Source organism: Tupaia chinensis, unplaced genomic scaffold (assembly GCF_000334495.1).
Source record: "Tupaia chinensis unplaced genomic scaffold, TupChi_1.0 Scaffold000597_1, whole genome shotgun sequence".
Lineage (NCBI taxonomy): Eukaryota > Metazoa > Chordata > Mammalia > Scandentia > Tupaiidae > Tupaia > Tupaia belangeri.
The window spans coordinates 7,124,021-7,138,142 of NW_006160114.1; the positions used below are offsets into that span (position 1 = coordinate 7,124,021).

Below are 14,122 nucleotides of genomic sequence, written 5' to 3' on the forward strand. Positions count from 1 at the left end.
CTTTGAGTGCCTCTCTAGGTTTGGAAAGTTTTCTTGCAAGATTTTATGGAATAGATTATCAGTGCCCTTATGAGTCTCTTCATCTTCTGGGATGCTAATTATCCGGATGTTTGGACGTTTGATGGTATCTAGTATTTCTCGTATATTATTCTCAAATTTTTGGGTAATTTCCACAGTCTTTATGGTGGATTTTTCTAGACCAGCAATTTTCTCTTCTACATCTGAGATTCTATTCTCTGTATGATCTAGTCTGCTTTTAATACTTTCAAGAGAGATTTTGACTTCCTGTATTATAGTCTTCATCTCTAACAGTTCCATTTGATTCTTTTGTAAAGTGTGTAATTCCTCTTTTAGGTCTTGCAAAAATTTCCTCACCTCTTGGAAATGCACCATGTTTATTCCTACTTATTCTTTAAAATAAGGGAATTTTTTAAAAGAATTTTTTGCCTAGGAGTGCATGTGGTTGCTGGAGATAGGGAGAGTGATAGAGACAGTGAGAGGGAAAGTAAGAAGTCATCCCTTCCCCCTCCAGAGGGGAATGGCCATACTGCAACCCCTTCTCCTCCATTCTCCTCCTGGGATCTTGGGCACGCACGTACATGCACCGAGCATAAATTTCAAGTCACTGGGTTCGGGACTCAGACCACAGTCAGCCATGTGGGAATCCAGCAACATAACCAATACACCATCTGCTTGCTCTGAAAATGGATTAAAAAAAATTATATATCTACTTATTTATTTGACAAGAGAGAGAGACAAAGAGAGACAGAGAATGTGTGAAAAACCAAGCTGCCAAGTCTGGGACTCGAACTTTGGTTGGCCATGTGGGAATCCAGCACCTTACCACCATGCCAGAATAATAACTTTTAAAAGTTAAAAATAATAAATTAAAATTCTCTAGTGGTCTATAATCCACAAAGTACTAATGATTGTATTTCTCTAACTTCTATGTTTTAGAATGAAAAAGATTTTTACATTTGTTCAACAGTGCACATTTCTTAGAGTGTTTTATATGTCAGAATGATAATCAATGTACTACTATTTTGTCTCAAGTTATAGTGTTGATATCATTCTTGATGATGGCCTTCAAAAGGTAGATTTTTCTAGTGCTAAAAATAGATGTGTCAGGACTAGCGGGTGTCATGGTGGTTTAAAACTCTGGACTCCTACATGGTCAATCATGAGTCTAGGACCGGGCAGCTTGAAAATCATGCTACGCACCATGTGCATACCCAAAATCCTGAGAGGAGAATGGAGGAGAAGAGATTGCAGAGTGGCCATGTAGCTTGAAAAGCACGAGAGGTTTGTGTGTTTGCTTGCCCTAAATCCCAAGAGGCGAATGGAGAAGTGATTGCAGTGTGGCCATATCCCCAGGCAGTTATTTCTCACTTCTTTGTCTCACTGTATGGTGAGCATATGTGCCCTGTGGCAAAAACCTAAAACCTTGTGGTACTGGACATTAATTTTAAGAAACAAAACTCTTCAAAACCATATATATATTATTAAATCTTAAACTGCATATTCAAATGTGGTAAACTAACGTTTAAACATGTTGCATACTTGGGACCAGCAGGTGGTAGAATGGTTAAGGCGCTGGATTCCCACATGGCTAACTGTGTAGCTGGGTTCAAAACCTGGACCTGGCAACTTGAAAAACATACTAGGTGTATGTGCATGTATACCCAAAATCCTGAGAGGAGAATGGAGGAGAAGAGATTGCCACATGGTCATCCAACCTGGGAAGATGATTTCTCACTTTACCTGTCTGTTTCTTTCACATAGAGCATGTGCCCTATGGCAATAATCTTTAAAAAAAAATTTTAAGTACATATTTGTTTTTTGTTTGTTTAAAGATTTTGCTCTAGGGCACGTGCACTTGCCAGAGACAGACAGAGGGAACGTGAAAAATCCCCCCATCCACAGAGTATGGCCATGTTACAGTTCCTTCTGCTTCATTCTTCTGTAGGGATTTTAGGGCCAAACACACAGACACATCTGGCATGATTTTCAAGTTGTGGGTCTAGTACTTGACCTGTGGTCTGTGATGTGGCAGCCTAGTGTCTCTACCACCTGCCATTCACATGCCCAACATACTTTCTTTAAAATTATATTTTTATGCTCTTAATTTAAAAAGTCTCAATTCCTAAAATCTTGTAAAGATCTAGATTTTTATGAAATCTTAAAATTCTGAAATATATCCTGTATTTTATTTATTAAAATGATCATTGTTTTGTTTTGATCACTTCTAGTAGCAAATGTTTTCTCAGCAAATAATATGGCCCAGTCACGGTAGCACTTAATAGACAACTGTCACTTTGCAGGCTGAAGCCATTTAAAAGATTTAGGTTCAATTCCAAGCCAACCTAATAAACGGGGTATAGTAGTGTAAGTCTGGGGTTCCAGCTGCTTAGGAGGATGAGGCAAGAGGACTGTGACCCAGCAAGATGTTCTTAAATGCCAAACATATACAGATCAAATAATAAGCATTCTAAACTCAGATTTAGTATATAAATACATACTTGTATATTTGTAATGGTCAAGATGCTCTCTAAAAGTATTATCTTGTTTACAAAATAACCTTCTCAGCAATGAAATATCCACATCAAATGTAATTTACAAATATGTATATTGTATATATTAGTAGGTATACAATATGCTTTCTTTAAAAATATTTCATAAAACAGTAGGCTTTTCTTGACCCTAACCACAAACACAAATAAAGTATATTCATAGGAATATTTGTAATAAAAGGTATGTTAAGTTCTTAATGTAATACAATAATCTTCCAAAATCCTGGGGAACCTAGTTATGTAGATCTTTGTATGATATACTTACTTTTGTTTTAGGAACCAATTAGGTATATTTCCATATAGCCTAATGATTTTTCTATGATTGGCCTTCATCTCAGTAATCTCTTTGGACTGATCATTGATTTTTCATTTCTTACATTCGACTTTTCCTGTAATGATTTTAATGGGATGTTTTCAAACAAAAGGAATAAACATGATAAAATGATACTTTAAATATTTTGCAGGTGTATTTTTATTTGTTTTCTTAAGTTTTGTATACTTTGAAAATTTTGCTCATCCCTGTCTTTTCACTCTACATCGTTCTCTTTCACTTCAGTCCTTGTGGTTATTATCAGTAGCTTCTCTAGTCATAAGAATTCATAAGTATTCCAATTGTTCAGTGTGACAGTTTTTAGGAACACATCTACTTCTTTCACTGGCAGTTAATAAGTAGACACTAAAGATATAGGAAATACAAAATTAATTCTGGAGTTCCAGAGACTTAATTGTTCAACTTACCTTCCTATTTTTCCCTTGTAATATTTTTTATATTCTCAAAAATTTCAAGATGGATTGACTCTCTAAGGACATTAAATTAGTTTGTTGAATTGTATACAAAGACGAGGAATGAGAAATATGCTTTAAGCTCACATAGATGAGGAGAAACTGATGGGGGAAAAGTTATGTTCTGGGTCTGCGATTTCTACTAGATCATCAAAACTCTTCAAAACCATATATATATTATTAAATCTTAAATTGCATATTCAAATGTGGTAAACTAACGTTTAAACATGTTGCATACTTGGGACCAGCAGGTGGTAGAATGGTTAAGATACTAGATCCCACATGGCCAACTCTGTGGTTCAAAACCTGGACCTGGCAACTTGAAAAACATACTAGGTGTATGTGCATGTATACCCAAAATCCTGAGAGGAGAATGGAGGAGAAGAGATTGCCACATGGTCATCCAACCTGGGAAGATGATTTCTCACTTTACCTGTCTGTTTCTTTCACATAGAGCATGTGCCCTATGGCAATAATCTTTAAAAAAAAAAAATTTAAGTACATATTTGTTTTTTGTTTGTTTAAAGATTTTGCTCTAGGGCACGTGCACTTGCCAGAGACAGACAGAGGGAACGTGAAAAATCCCCCCATCCACGGAGTATGGCCATGTTACAGTTCCTTCTGCTTCATTCTTCTGTAGGGATTTTAGGGCCAAACACACAGACACATCTGGCATGATTTTCAAGTTGTGGGTCTAGTACTTGACCTGTGGTCTGTGATGTGGCAGCCTAGTGTCTCTACCACCTGCCATTCACATGCCCAACATACTTTCTTTAAAATTATATTTTTATGCTCTTAATTTAAAAAGTCTCAATTCCTAAAATCTTGTAAAGATCTAGATTTTTATGAAATCTTAAAATTCTGAAATATATCCTGTATTTTATTTATTAAAATGATCATTGTTTTGTTTTGATCACTTCTAGTAGCAAATGTTTTCTCAGCAAATAATATGGCCCAGTCACGGTAGCACTTAATAGACAACTGTCACTTTGCAGGCTGAAGCCATTTAAAAGATTTAGGTTCAATTCCAAGCCAACCTAATAAACGGGGTATAGTAGTGTAAGTCTGGGGTTCCAGCTGCTTAGGAGGATGAGGCAAGAGGACTGTGACCCAGCAAGATGTTCTTAAATGCCAAACATATACAGATCAAATAATAAGCATTCTAAACTCAGATTTAGTATATAAATACATACTTGTATATTTGTAATGGTCAAGATGCTCTCTAAAAGTATTATCTTGTTTACAAAATAACCTTCTCAGCAATGAAATATCCACATCAAATGTAATTTACAAATATGTATATTGTATATATTAGTAGGTATACAATATGCTTTCTTTAAAAATATTTCATAAAACAGTAGGCTTTTCTTGACCCTAACCACAAACACAAATAAAGTATATTCATAGGAATATTTGTAATAAAAGGTATGTTAAGTTCTTAATGTAATACAATAATCTTCCAAAATCCTGGGGAACCTAGTTATGTAGATCTTTGTATGATATACTTACTTTTGTTTTAGGAACCAATTAGGTATATTTCCATATAGCCTAATGATTTTTCTATGATTGGCCTTCATCTCAGTAATCTCTTTGGACTGATCATTGATTTTTCATTTCTTACATTCGACTTTTCCTGTAATGATTTTAATGGGATGTTTTCAAACAAAAGGAATAAACATGATAAAATGATACTTTAAATATTTTGCAGGTGTATTTTTATTTGTTTTCTTAATTTTTGTATACTTTGAAAATTTTGCTCATCCCTGTCTTTTCACTCTACATCGTTCTCTTTCACTTCAGTCCTTGTGGTTATTATCAGTAGCTTCTCTAGTCATAAGAATTCATAAGTATTCCAATTGTTCAGTGTGACAGTTTTTAGGAACACATCTACTTCTTTCACTGGCAGTTAATAAGTAGACACTAAAGATATAGGAAATACAAAATTAATTCTGGAGTTCCAGAGACTTAATTGTTCAACTTACCTTCCTATTTTTCCCTTGTAATATTTTTTATATTCTCAAAAATTTCAAGATGGATTGACTCTCTAAGGACATTAAATTAGTTTGTTGAATTGTATACAAAGACGAGGAATGAGAAATATGCTTTAAGCTCACATAGATGAGGAGAAACTGATGGGGGAAAAGTTATGTTCTGGGTCTGCGATTTCTACTAGATCATCTCACTAACATAAAGTGATTGTGAATAGAACATAGGGATTTCATTGTCATCCTTCTGGAACTTATTTGTCTTCAAAGCATTTAGTTTCAAAGGGTCCTTAACATGAGATCCAGTTCCCTGACAAAGTCCTTCATCTTGAGGAAATTTTATGCATCCATATACAAGAACTTAAAAATTTGGTGACAAGTGTCCAAACACTTGGCAGCCCTCTGCAAGCATTCAAACCTGAAGTTAAATACATTTCCCTATAGATAAAATTTTGTCACTACAGTTAATTTAAACTTTTTTTAAATGGTGGTTCATTTTCTTCAGAAAAGGAGTGAGTCTCTGTGTATGTGTATATTTTCTTGAATGGCAAAAGACTTTTTGGAATAGCTTAAAAATAAGACTTAAAAATACACTTTTCCTGTGTTTGCCAGGAGCTTGTCCTTGTTGAAATGATGAATTACTGTTGTCCCCTTCATGTATTCTCATGTATACATTTCTCTAGTTCAGTGCAATTTCTCTTAAGTCGGTATGTCAGAGATCATTAGAGCTCTAGATCTGGGGTTAAAGTTTTCTTCCAGGTCCTCCCGAGTCTTCTTTTTGACTCTCAACATAGTTTGTACTTCAGCAGTCAGAACACTTAGTTCCTTCTCTGTGCTATGTACTTTTGTGATAAACGTCTGTGTATCTCCCCTTTTGATATTTTGCCTAAGTCTCTTTTGAAACTCCTGAAATTAGTTTCATAATAATGTACAATTAAGAAATACTTTTGAAAATGAAAAGAAATGTGTGTCAGTGCAAAAAAATAAATATTACTTGACCTAATTTCTTAAATTTGTACACATTTCAATCTAATTAACACTTCAATTTGCAAAAGACCATTTATGGAAATGAAATGTTCAGAAGGACTCTAGGAATGTCCTGAATTTAGCAATGGTGATGTTTCATCAATTAAGATGTAAATCATGATACTATTATAATGCAGTAGTATATCATTTTTAAAATTAATAGAAGAGAGTTTAAATAGTTGAAAAATTTGAAGAAAAGTATAGACATCAGTTCTTAAGAACTACTGGGTTGTTGGACAAGTCAGAACATAGTTTTTTCTATGCCTTTCTATGCAAAAATACACCATGAGTTTTCTGATGACCCCAATATATTACTCTATGCCAGCAACTTAAGAACTTTGAGATATGTATGTATGTTGTCATCTTTTATTTATTTTTTTAGAGATTTTTGTTAAAGGGCACCTGTGCTTGCCAGAGAGTCAGAGAAAGACAGATAAAAAGGGAAAATTCATCTTCCCCCCAGGGGTATGGGCACCTCAGTCCCTTTTCCTCCATTCTCCTCTTGGGATCTTGGGCATGCATGCACCCGGCATGAGTTTAAGCTGCTGGGTCCAGGACTCCAACTGTGGTTGGCTATGTGGGAGTCCAGTGACGTAACCATTTCACCATAAGCTGGTCCCTACATGTGGTCTTCTTGAGAGAAAGAAATAACCTAGATCAATGGTTCTCAATGCTGACTTCACATTAAAATCATTTGAGAAGTTCAAAATAACCCTTATGTTTGGATCTGTTACCAATTTTAATTTATTCCCAAAATTGGAGTCTTTGGCTGTTCTTTATCATGGAATTAATTTATAAGAAAAAGAAAAACTGATTTATTCACTGGCCAACGGATGGAAAAGTGGGAGCCCAGCTCTCAAATCACCTTCTCATGTGTCTTGACCTGGATATTTTAAGATACAGCATATAGAGTAATGAGTGGACAGGACAGAATAATACAGGGAAGGAATATTCAGAGCTTTTCCTAGAAGAGGGAAGGACTTCCTGGAATTCCAAAGCCCACCTGTTTATTCTCCTTGTAAAGTCATATCTGGTTGTAACCATGGACATTGTCAACTATCACAGGGCTTGTAGGTTTATACCACCTAACAGGCTAATGCATACCACAGGGGTGTAATGAGTTTGAAGTTTAGGTAGTGGTCATTCCAGGTGCCATCTTGATTCAGACTGGTTCAGGTTGGGGTATTTACTGGAGGCCTTATTGTAACTCCTGGCATGCATTCTGTTACTTACAGAAAAACACCGTTAAGGAGGAGCTTGAGCCATATAATGGGTAACAGGCCCTATCTTAAAGATTATTCTATGAAATTGGTACTTTTGGACAACTCTCATACTGTTACTTTTGTTTTTCCAGGATTGAGAAGCACAGATTTAAGTGATACCATAGATTTGTGAAGATTAAATTCAGTTCAACAATAAAAATGTATTAGATATATACAGTATGCCAGACACTTGCATAAAATTAAATAAGATTCTTCCTTCTATTAAAGAATTTATGATTTCTTGGTGAGATGTGTATAGATAGATTAGCACAAAAATATAAATATTTCAGAAGCAGTGTTCTAAGGTTAATAAACATAACGTTAAGTGTTAAAAATAATGATTTAGCTTTATTCCTTCCTTTCTAAGATTTAAAATTATGATTTTTTTTCACATGCTTTAAAATATCTCACATTGCCAGCATTAACTCTTGTTACAGTATTGCTCTTTTTCATAGGAGTAAAATTTCATCAATATCTTGGGGGTAACCAAAGGAGAAGATGCCTTACATTTTTCCTGTAGAATCCTTTATCTTCTCATTCTGCTTTTTCTTTACACTCACTCACTTTTACTTACTACCCACTACTATTTACAATATTTTACATAGGATAAGAAGGGATTGGGCTTTTCAAAAAAAAAATTTTTGATTTGTGCTACTTTTACAATTGTTATTCAGAAATCATTAAACAAGCTTTAAGAATAACTGTATTTAATCCTGACATTTTCCTAGAGGGAAAATGTACTTTACCTTGTGAGAAATACTTTGTTGTCACTTTCTTTCATATAGTATTTATTGGTGAAAGAAACTGGTATTTTCTTCATTTCCCAAAACAATGAAAGCCCGTCTTGGTTGTCAGCAGTGTTTGAGACAATGGTTATATTGCCCGTGTAGCACCCAGATTAAGGTCAGGTAGAACACTTACAGTGGGCACAGAACTTGAGCGAGAAATAAACCTCTCTTTTTTTATTTCCTGAAATTTGGAGACTGTCACAACATAATCTTCTTTCTCCAGCTTGATTTATTCTCTCATTTTGGCAGAGCACACCATCCAAGTTCTTAAATGAGAGTGGATAAGAAATAAATTTTTATACATGTCTGAAAACATGATTGTTCTGTTCTCATATTTTATTGATGATTTGACTGCACGTCGTTTTCACGGTATTACACTTATGATTTAGCAGGCATTTTTTCCTTTTGTCTTCCAGTTTTGCCATTGAGAAGTCTAGTTTCACTTGGTTCCTGATCCTTTTGATAAACTCCCCCCCCCATTAGCCTTTTCCTTAACTCTCGTGTTGTAAAATTTTATGATGGTATGCCTAGCTAAGGATTTTCTTAGTCATTCTTTCTTTCTTTTTAATCACCATATGCATCAAGAATTCATGAGAAATTTGTGGGATCTTGGTTTGCAGTAAATGTAAGACATATAATAAGAGTATCTAAGGTACTAAATGATAGTAAGTCATTTTATTAAAACATAGGAAAAGGAATCTCCTATTGTTATCTTTTCTTTTTTTATTTTTAATTTTACTAGAGGGATATGCACTTGCTGGAGGGGGAAGAAAATGAGGCAGCACTACCCATGAGAGATGATCATCCATACTCCCTTTTCCTCCATTTCTCCCTCTTTTCAGCATCATGGGAATGCATACACACATGTCCAGCATGTTTTTCAATCTACCAGATCTGGGACTCAAAACTTTCAGTCCGCCATGTAGGACCCAGCCACCTCAGCCACCATGCCATTGGCTGGTCCCCTACAATTGTTTTCACCAGAAATTATTTGAATGGTTAAATAAGTTCTATAAATATAATAGCAATCTTGGATAATCTTAGGATAAAATTTACTTTAAAAGTTATGATAACTGGAACCCGATGATTTGCTCTGTCCTCGGGCTACCCACCATACCTCTCTGGCCTAGTTGTTGATTGTTTTTCCTTAAGAAATTTAGATTCTTGACTTATTCTCTCATTCTTTACAGATTTACTTAGAGCAGAGAATATTTACACATCTAAGTACACACTTATGGGGAACATATTTATTCCCAGTTTGTATGCAAAGCTTTAAGGGAATGTGATCAGAGGTAGAGTTAAGGGTTGACACAAATTTTTTAATTCAAACCACTACTCTGTGTGTATACATACACACACACATGCACATACACACTCAAAAAAAGTTGAAATTGTTAGAAGAAACAAAGCAAAAAGTTAAAATTCTGAATACAGAAAGAATGAAAGGCAAGCAATATGCTTTTTTTCTTAGAGGTTTTTGCTATAGGGAGTATGCGTTTGCTAGGAAGACAGAGAGAGACAGAGAGATAGAAAGCAAGAAATCACCCCCCCCAGGGGGGATGGCCATGCCGCAATCCCTTCTCCTCCATTCTCGTCTCGGGATCTTGGGCAGGCACGCACACGTGCCTGGCGTGAGTTTAAGCCACTGGGTTCGGGACTCGAACCATGGTCGACTACATGGGAGTCCAGTGACATAGCCATTAAGCTAAGTGTTGGTCCCTGCTTTTCTAAGCCAGTATACTATATGACAATCACTTATGTTCATAATGATGATATAGACCCCATGGAACTGCTAGGAATCATAGGTATATTCTAATCTGAACCAACAAAAAAAATTACATTGTATTCAGTTATAGTTTGTTTTTGTTTTTGTTGTTTGTTTTTTTAGAGAGAGATTTTGGCTGTATACTGAGTGCAATCACCAGATAGACAGAAAATGATGAAACATCCCCTGGAAGGATGCCCATGCCTCAATCCCTTCTCCATTCTCCTCTTGGATTTTAGGGCACACACGAATTCTCACCAAGTGTGAGTTTCAAGCCTTCAGGTCTGGGACTCGAACTGCAGTCTACTTACGTGGAAGTCTAGCAACATTACCGTTATGCCATCTATTGGTCCTTTTAGCTATAGTTTTAACATTAAATATTTTAAGCAAATTTCAGGAGAATTCATAATATTTTTTTCTATCTTGCTATCAGTCATTTGGAATGTACATCTAAGTAGAACATTTCACTTTTGAATCAATCTGAATACATAGTTTTCAGTTTATAACCTCAGTGGATTACAACTGTACTAGAAACTACAATTTTTTGGGTTTTGTTTTTAAGAGAGTTTTTTGTGATAGGGTATGTATGCTCTCCAGAGAGAGAGAGAGAGAGACAGACAGAAAGTAAGAAATAAACCCCCCATGGGGAGGTGACCACACTGTAATCCCTTCTCCTCCATTTTCCTCTCAGGATTTTGGACACCCCCCCCAATCACACACACACACACACACACACACACACACACACACACACCTGGCATGAGTTTTAAGCCACCAGGTCTGGGGATTGAACCATAATCAACTACATGGGAGTCCAGTTACATAACCGTTAAGCCAGCTGTTGGTCCCAGGACCAGAGTTTTTATCACAAATATTGTATCACAAATATAGTCACACTAGGTCTGTTCTGGTCATTTGGTCTCTTTTGGAAGGAAGTTTTGAGTTCAAAGTCCTCTACCTGCCATTTCGCTTTCCATCTCAGTCTGAGATTTTCTGGGAATTCAAAAGCATCTTCTAAACTAAGTGATACAGTGCTATTTAATAATTTGATTCTTACAAAATAACATTTGTTATAAAATATTGTAAAGAAATTTAGAAATAATATGTGGAATTTATCAACAGCATCAATATGATCCTTAAGTCACATACTATTTCGATTTACATGTTTATTTGTCTTATATTTGGTTCGATTTCTTCTTTTAGGAATGGCAAAACTCTATTCAGAAGAATGCGGGACTTGCATTTATTGAACTCATCAATGAAGGAAGGTAATTAACTTTACAATTTTTGGACAACTAGTCAGTGTACATTTTATTCCACTGGGCAACTGCTCTGTCCTACCATCTGTTTCAGAAATGTGTGAGAAGATATCTTTTAGTTAAATAATTCATTACACAGGAAATTAAACTTTAACATAGTTTAAGATCTTAACCATATTTATTTTTTTGAGAAACATGCATGTATGAAATAAAAGGATAAATTTTGTAAGGTTTTTGTGAGATTTCAGCCATATCTTTCTGGGTAGTAAAGTAGTACACAGATCAAGTGACCCAAATCTGCGGTCCCATCTGCCACTCCATCTGTTTTCAGGGTAATGCTTGGTATTTACTCCCTCAGCTTCCTCTCAGTTCATGCAAATAGCTTTATTAGACTATGTCATACATTCTGTGTCCATCTAAAATGTGAAAGAGGTTAAGTATAGGAAGCCTAACCGTCTCGTTTAGGTATTTACTTCTACCACTGTTTAAATAATGCAATAAATAAAATTATGTTTGAATCTGTTATTGCATTTCTTACTTCATGATAGTTTGTAACTAGTTTCTGCAATGCTTTCTTGGCAGTGGGTACCGTTAAGAAAGACATAGCTGTCCCCATTAGATACGTATGACTTCTATATGACAAGAACTGCATCCTATATGAATGGAATTGAATGTATAATATAACACCTTAGAAAATAAATACTTGATATTTGGTATAATCTATTTCTTATTTAAGGTCTTGTTTAAGTGGATTGACAAGGAAAGAATACCTAGTATATATAAAATTTATCTTTTTCAAGAGATGGGGTCATAAAAGAATATTCTTTGACAATTAGTTTAATAAATGGTATAGCAATCTAATTACTAAAATTAACTTAAATGTTGCTTAATATTATTTGCTATTTTCTCATTACTAAATTTTATTCTGAGAAATAGCCTCAGTTTTTAATAACAAGCCATCTTTGGTGTATTTCTCAGTTTGACATTCTGTGACCTAAACATTTTTAGTTGTATTTATACAGGTCTAAAATATAGAATAAGCTTTGCATTCACTGCAGCACCTAAGATAAAAGAAAAATACCAATTTTCCTTTATAACACAAATAGTTTTTATGTAACAGCCGTTTCTTAAAACATTTCATTGTGATTAAGAAGTGATAAGTTATTATTATCCATTCTTAGGCAATGAAAAATAGAAAAATAGTATTTGCCAAGGCTAAACATTGTGTCAATTCTAGAAATAACTTTCAGTGCTTATATACGCTAATATTGCTATTGATTTCACCTGTGAGGTACAAAAATAAAATTATTTTTCTAGAGTTAACAGAATTGAACTTCTGGCCTTTAAATTAAGGTAAAAAAGAGGAGGGGGGGGCCAGAAGGTGGTGTGGCAGTTAAAACAACTGGACTTCCACGTGGCTGACTGCCCAGACCAGGCTACTTGAAAGTCATGCCAGCTGCGTGTCCATGCATGCCCAAAATCCCAGGAGGAGAACGGAGGAGAAGGGATTGTGGTGTGGTCATCCCCCTGGGGGGTAATTTCGCACTTTCCCTGTAATGATCTCTGTCTCTCTCCCCAGTAAGTACACACACCGTATAGCAAAAACCTAAAAGTAAAACAAAAACAAACAAACAAAAAGTGGGGGGTGGTGGAAAATTTACTAATATCAGAGGTTTTAAACTTCTGTTATGGTTTCTTTGTTTAGTGATAGAGTTAGAAATTTCTATTTTATTAGAAGAGAAATTGAAATGTATTGAGTTGTCGGAAAAGTCCTAACATTTTCCTGTTTTTCTATGCAAAAATGCATCATGACTCTTCTGATGACTCAGTAGAAAGAAAGGGGTTACAATGTTTTAAAATTTTTAATCCATGAAACTCTCTAAAGTTCTCACAATAATGTTATTTATGTGCCATCCTAAATTTGTGTTTCCACTCTTCATAGCAATGTTCCTTCAAATAAAGATGATTTTGGAATAAAAATTTAAACATGAATAGGTATAAAGGAGCAAATTGTGTATGCATGACTACAACAGATGTCCAGCACCCACTACCAAGCACTGTTGTTGTAAGAGCTAGGAATAGGGAGGTGAATAAGACATACATGTTCATGAATTTTGGAGGAAAGGCAAACTTTAAACAAGCATGTGCAATAATACAAGGATTCCATGATAAAGGTGGTATTAGGTATTAAAGCAATCATCAGGCAGAGTACCTAACTCCATTTAGGGCATTGCATTCCACCAAGTGGTGAAAGTTTCAGAGTTTTCAAAAAATGTACCTACTGGGGACCAGCAGTTAGTGTAATGGCTATGTCGCTGGACTCTTGTGTAGTCAACCGTGGTTTGAGACCTGGACCCAGTGGTTTAAACTCACGCTGGGTGCGTGTGCATGCATGCCCAAGATTCTGAGAGGAGAATGGAGGAGAAGGGATTGCAGTATGGCCATCCCCCCTGGGGGCTGATTTCTCACTTTCAATCTCTCTGTCTTTCTCTTTCTGGTGAGCGCATGCGCCCTATAGCAAAAATCTCTCAAAAAAAAAAACCCAAAAAACAAAAAACGGGGGGACCTGCAGTTAGCGTAATGGCTGGGTCGCTGGACTCCCATGTAGTGGACCGCAGTTCGGTCCGGTTGCTTTAAACTCATGCCGGGCATGTGTGCGTGCGTGCCCAAGATCCCAAGAGGAG

The 14,122-nt window shown here is 35.6% G+C and overlaps 1 protein-coding gene across 3 annotated transcripts in view; it reads left to right on the plus strand.

Annotated features, from left to right (window-relative positions):
• Window positions 1–14,122, plus strand: part of NBEA (neurobeachin) — a 615,556-nt gene that overhangs the window by 208,928 nt on the left and 392,506 nt on the right. For all 3 annotated transcript variants that reach the window (XM_014591554.2, XM_014591555.2, XM_014591556.2), the window contains one exon: window positions 11,383–11,447. In XM_014591554.2, coding sequence (XP_014447040.1) covers window positions 11,383–11,447 — 65 coding nt within the window. The remainder of the gene's footprint in view (window positions 1–11,382; window positions 11,448–14,122) is intronic.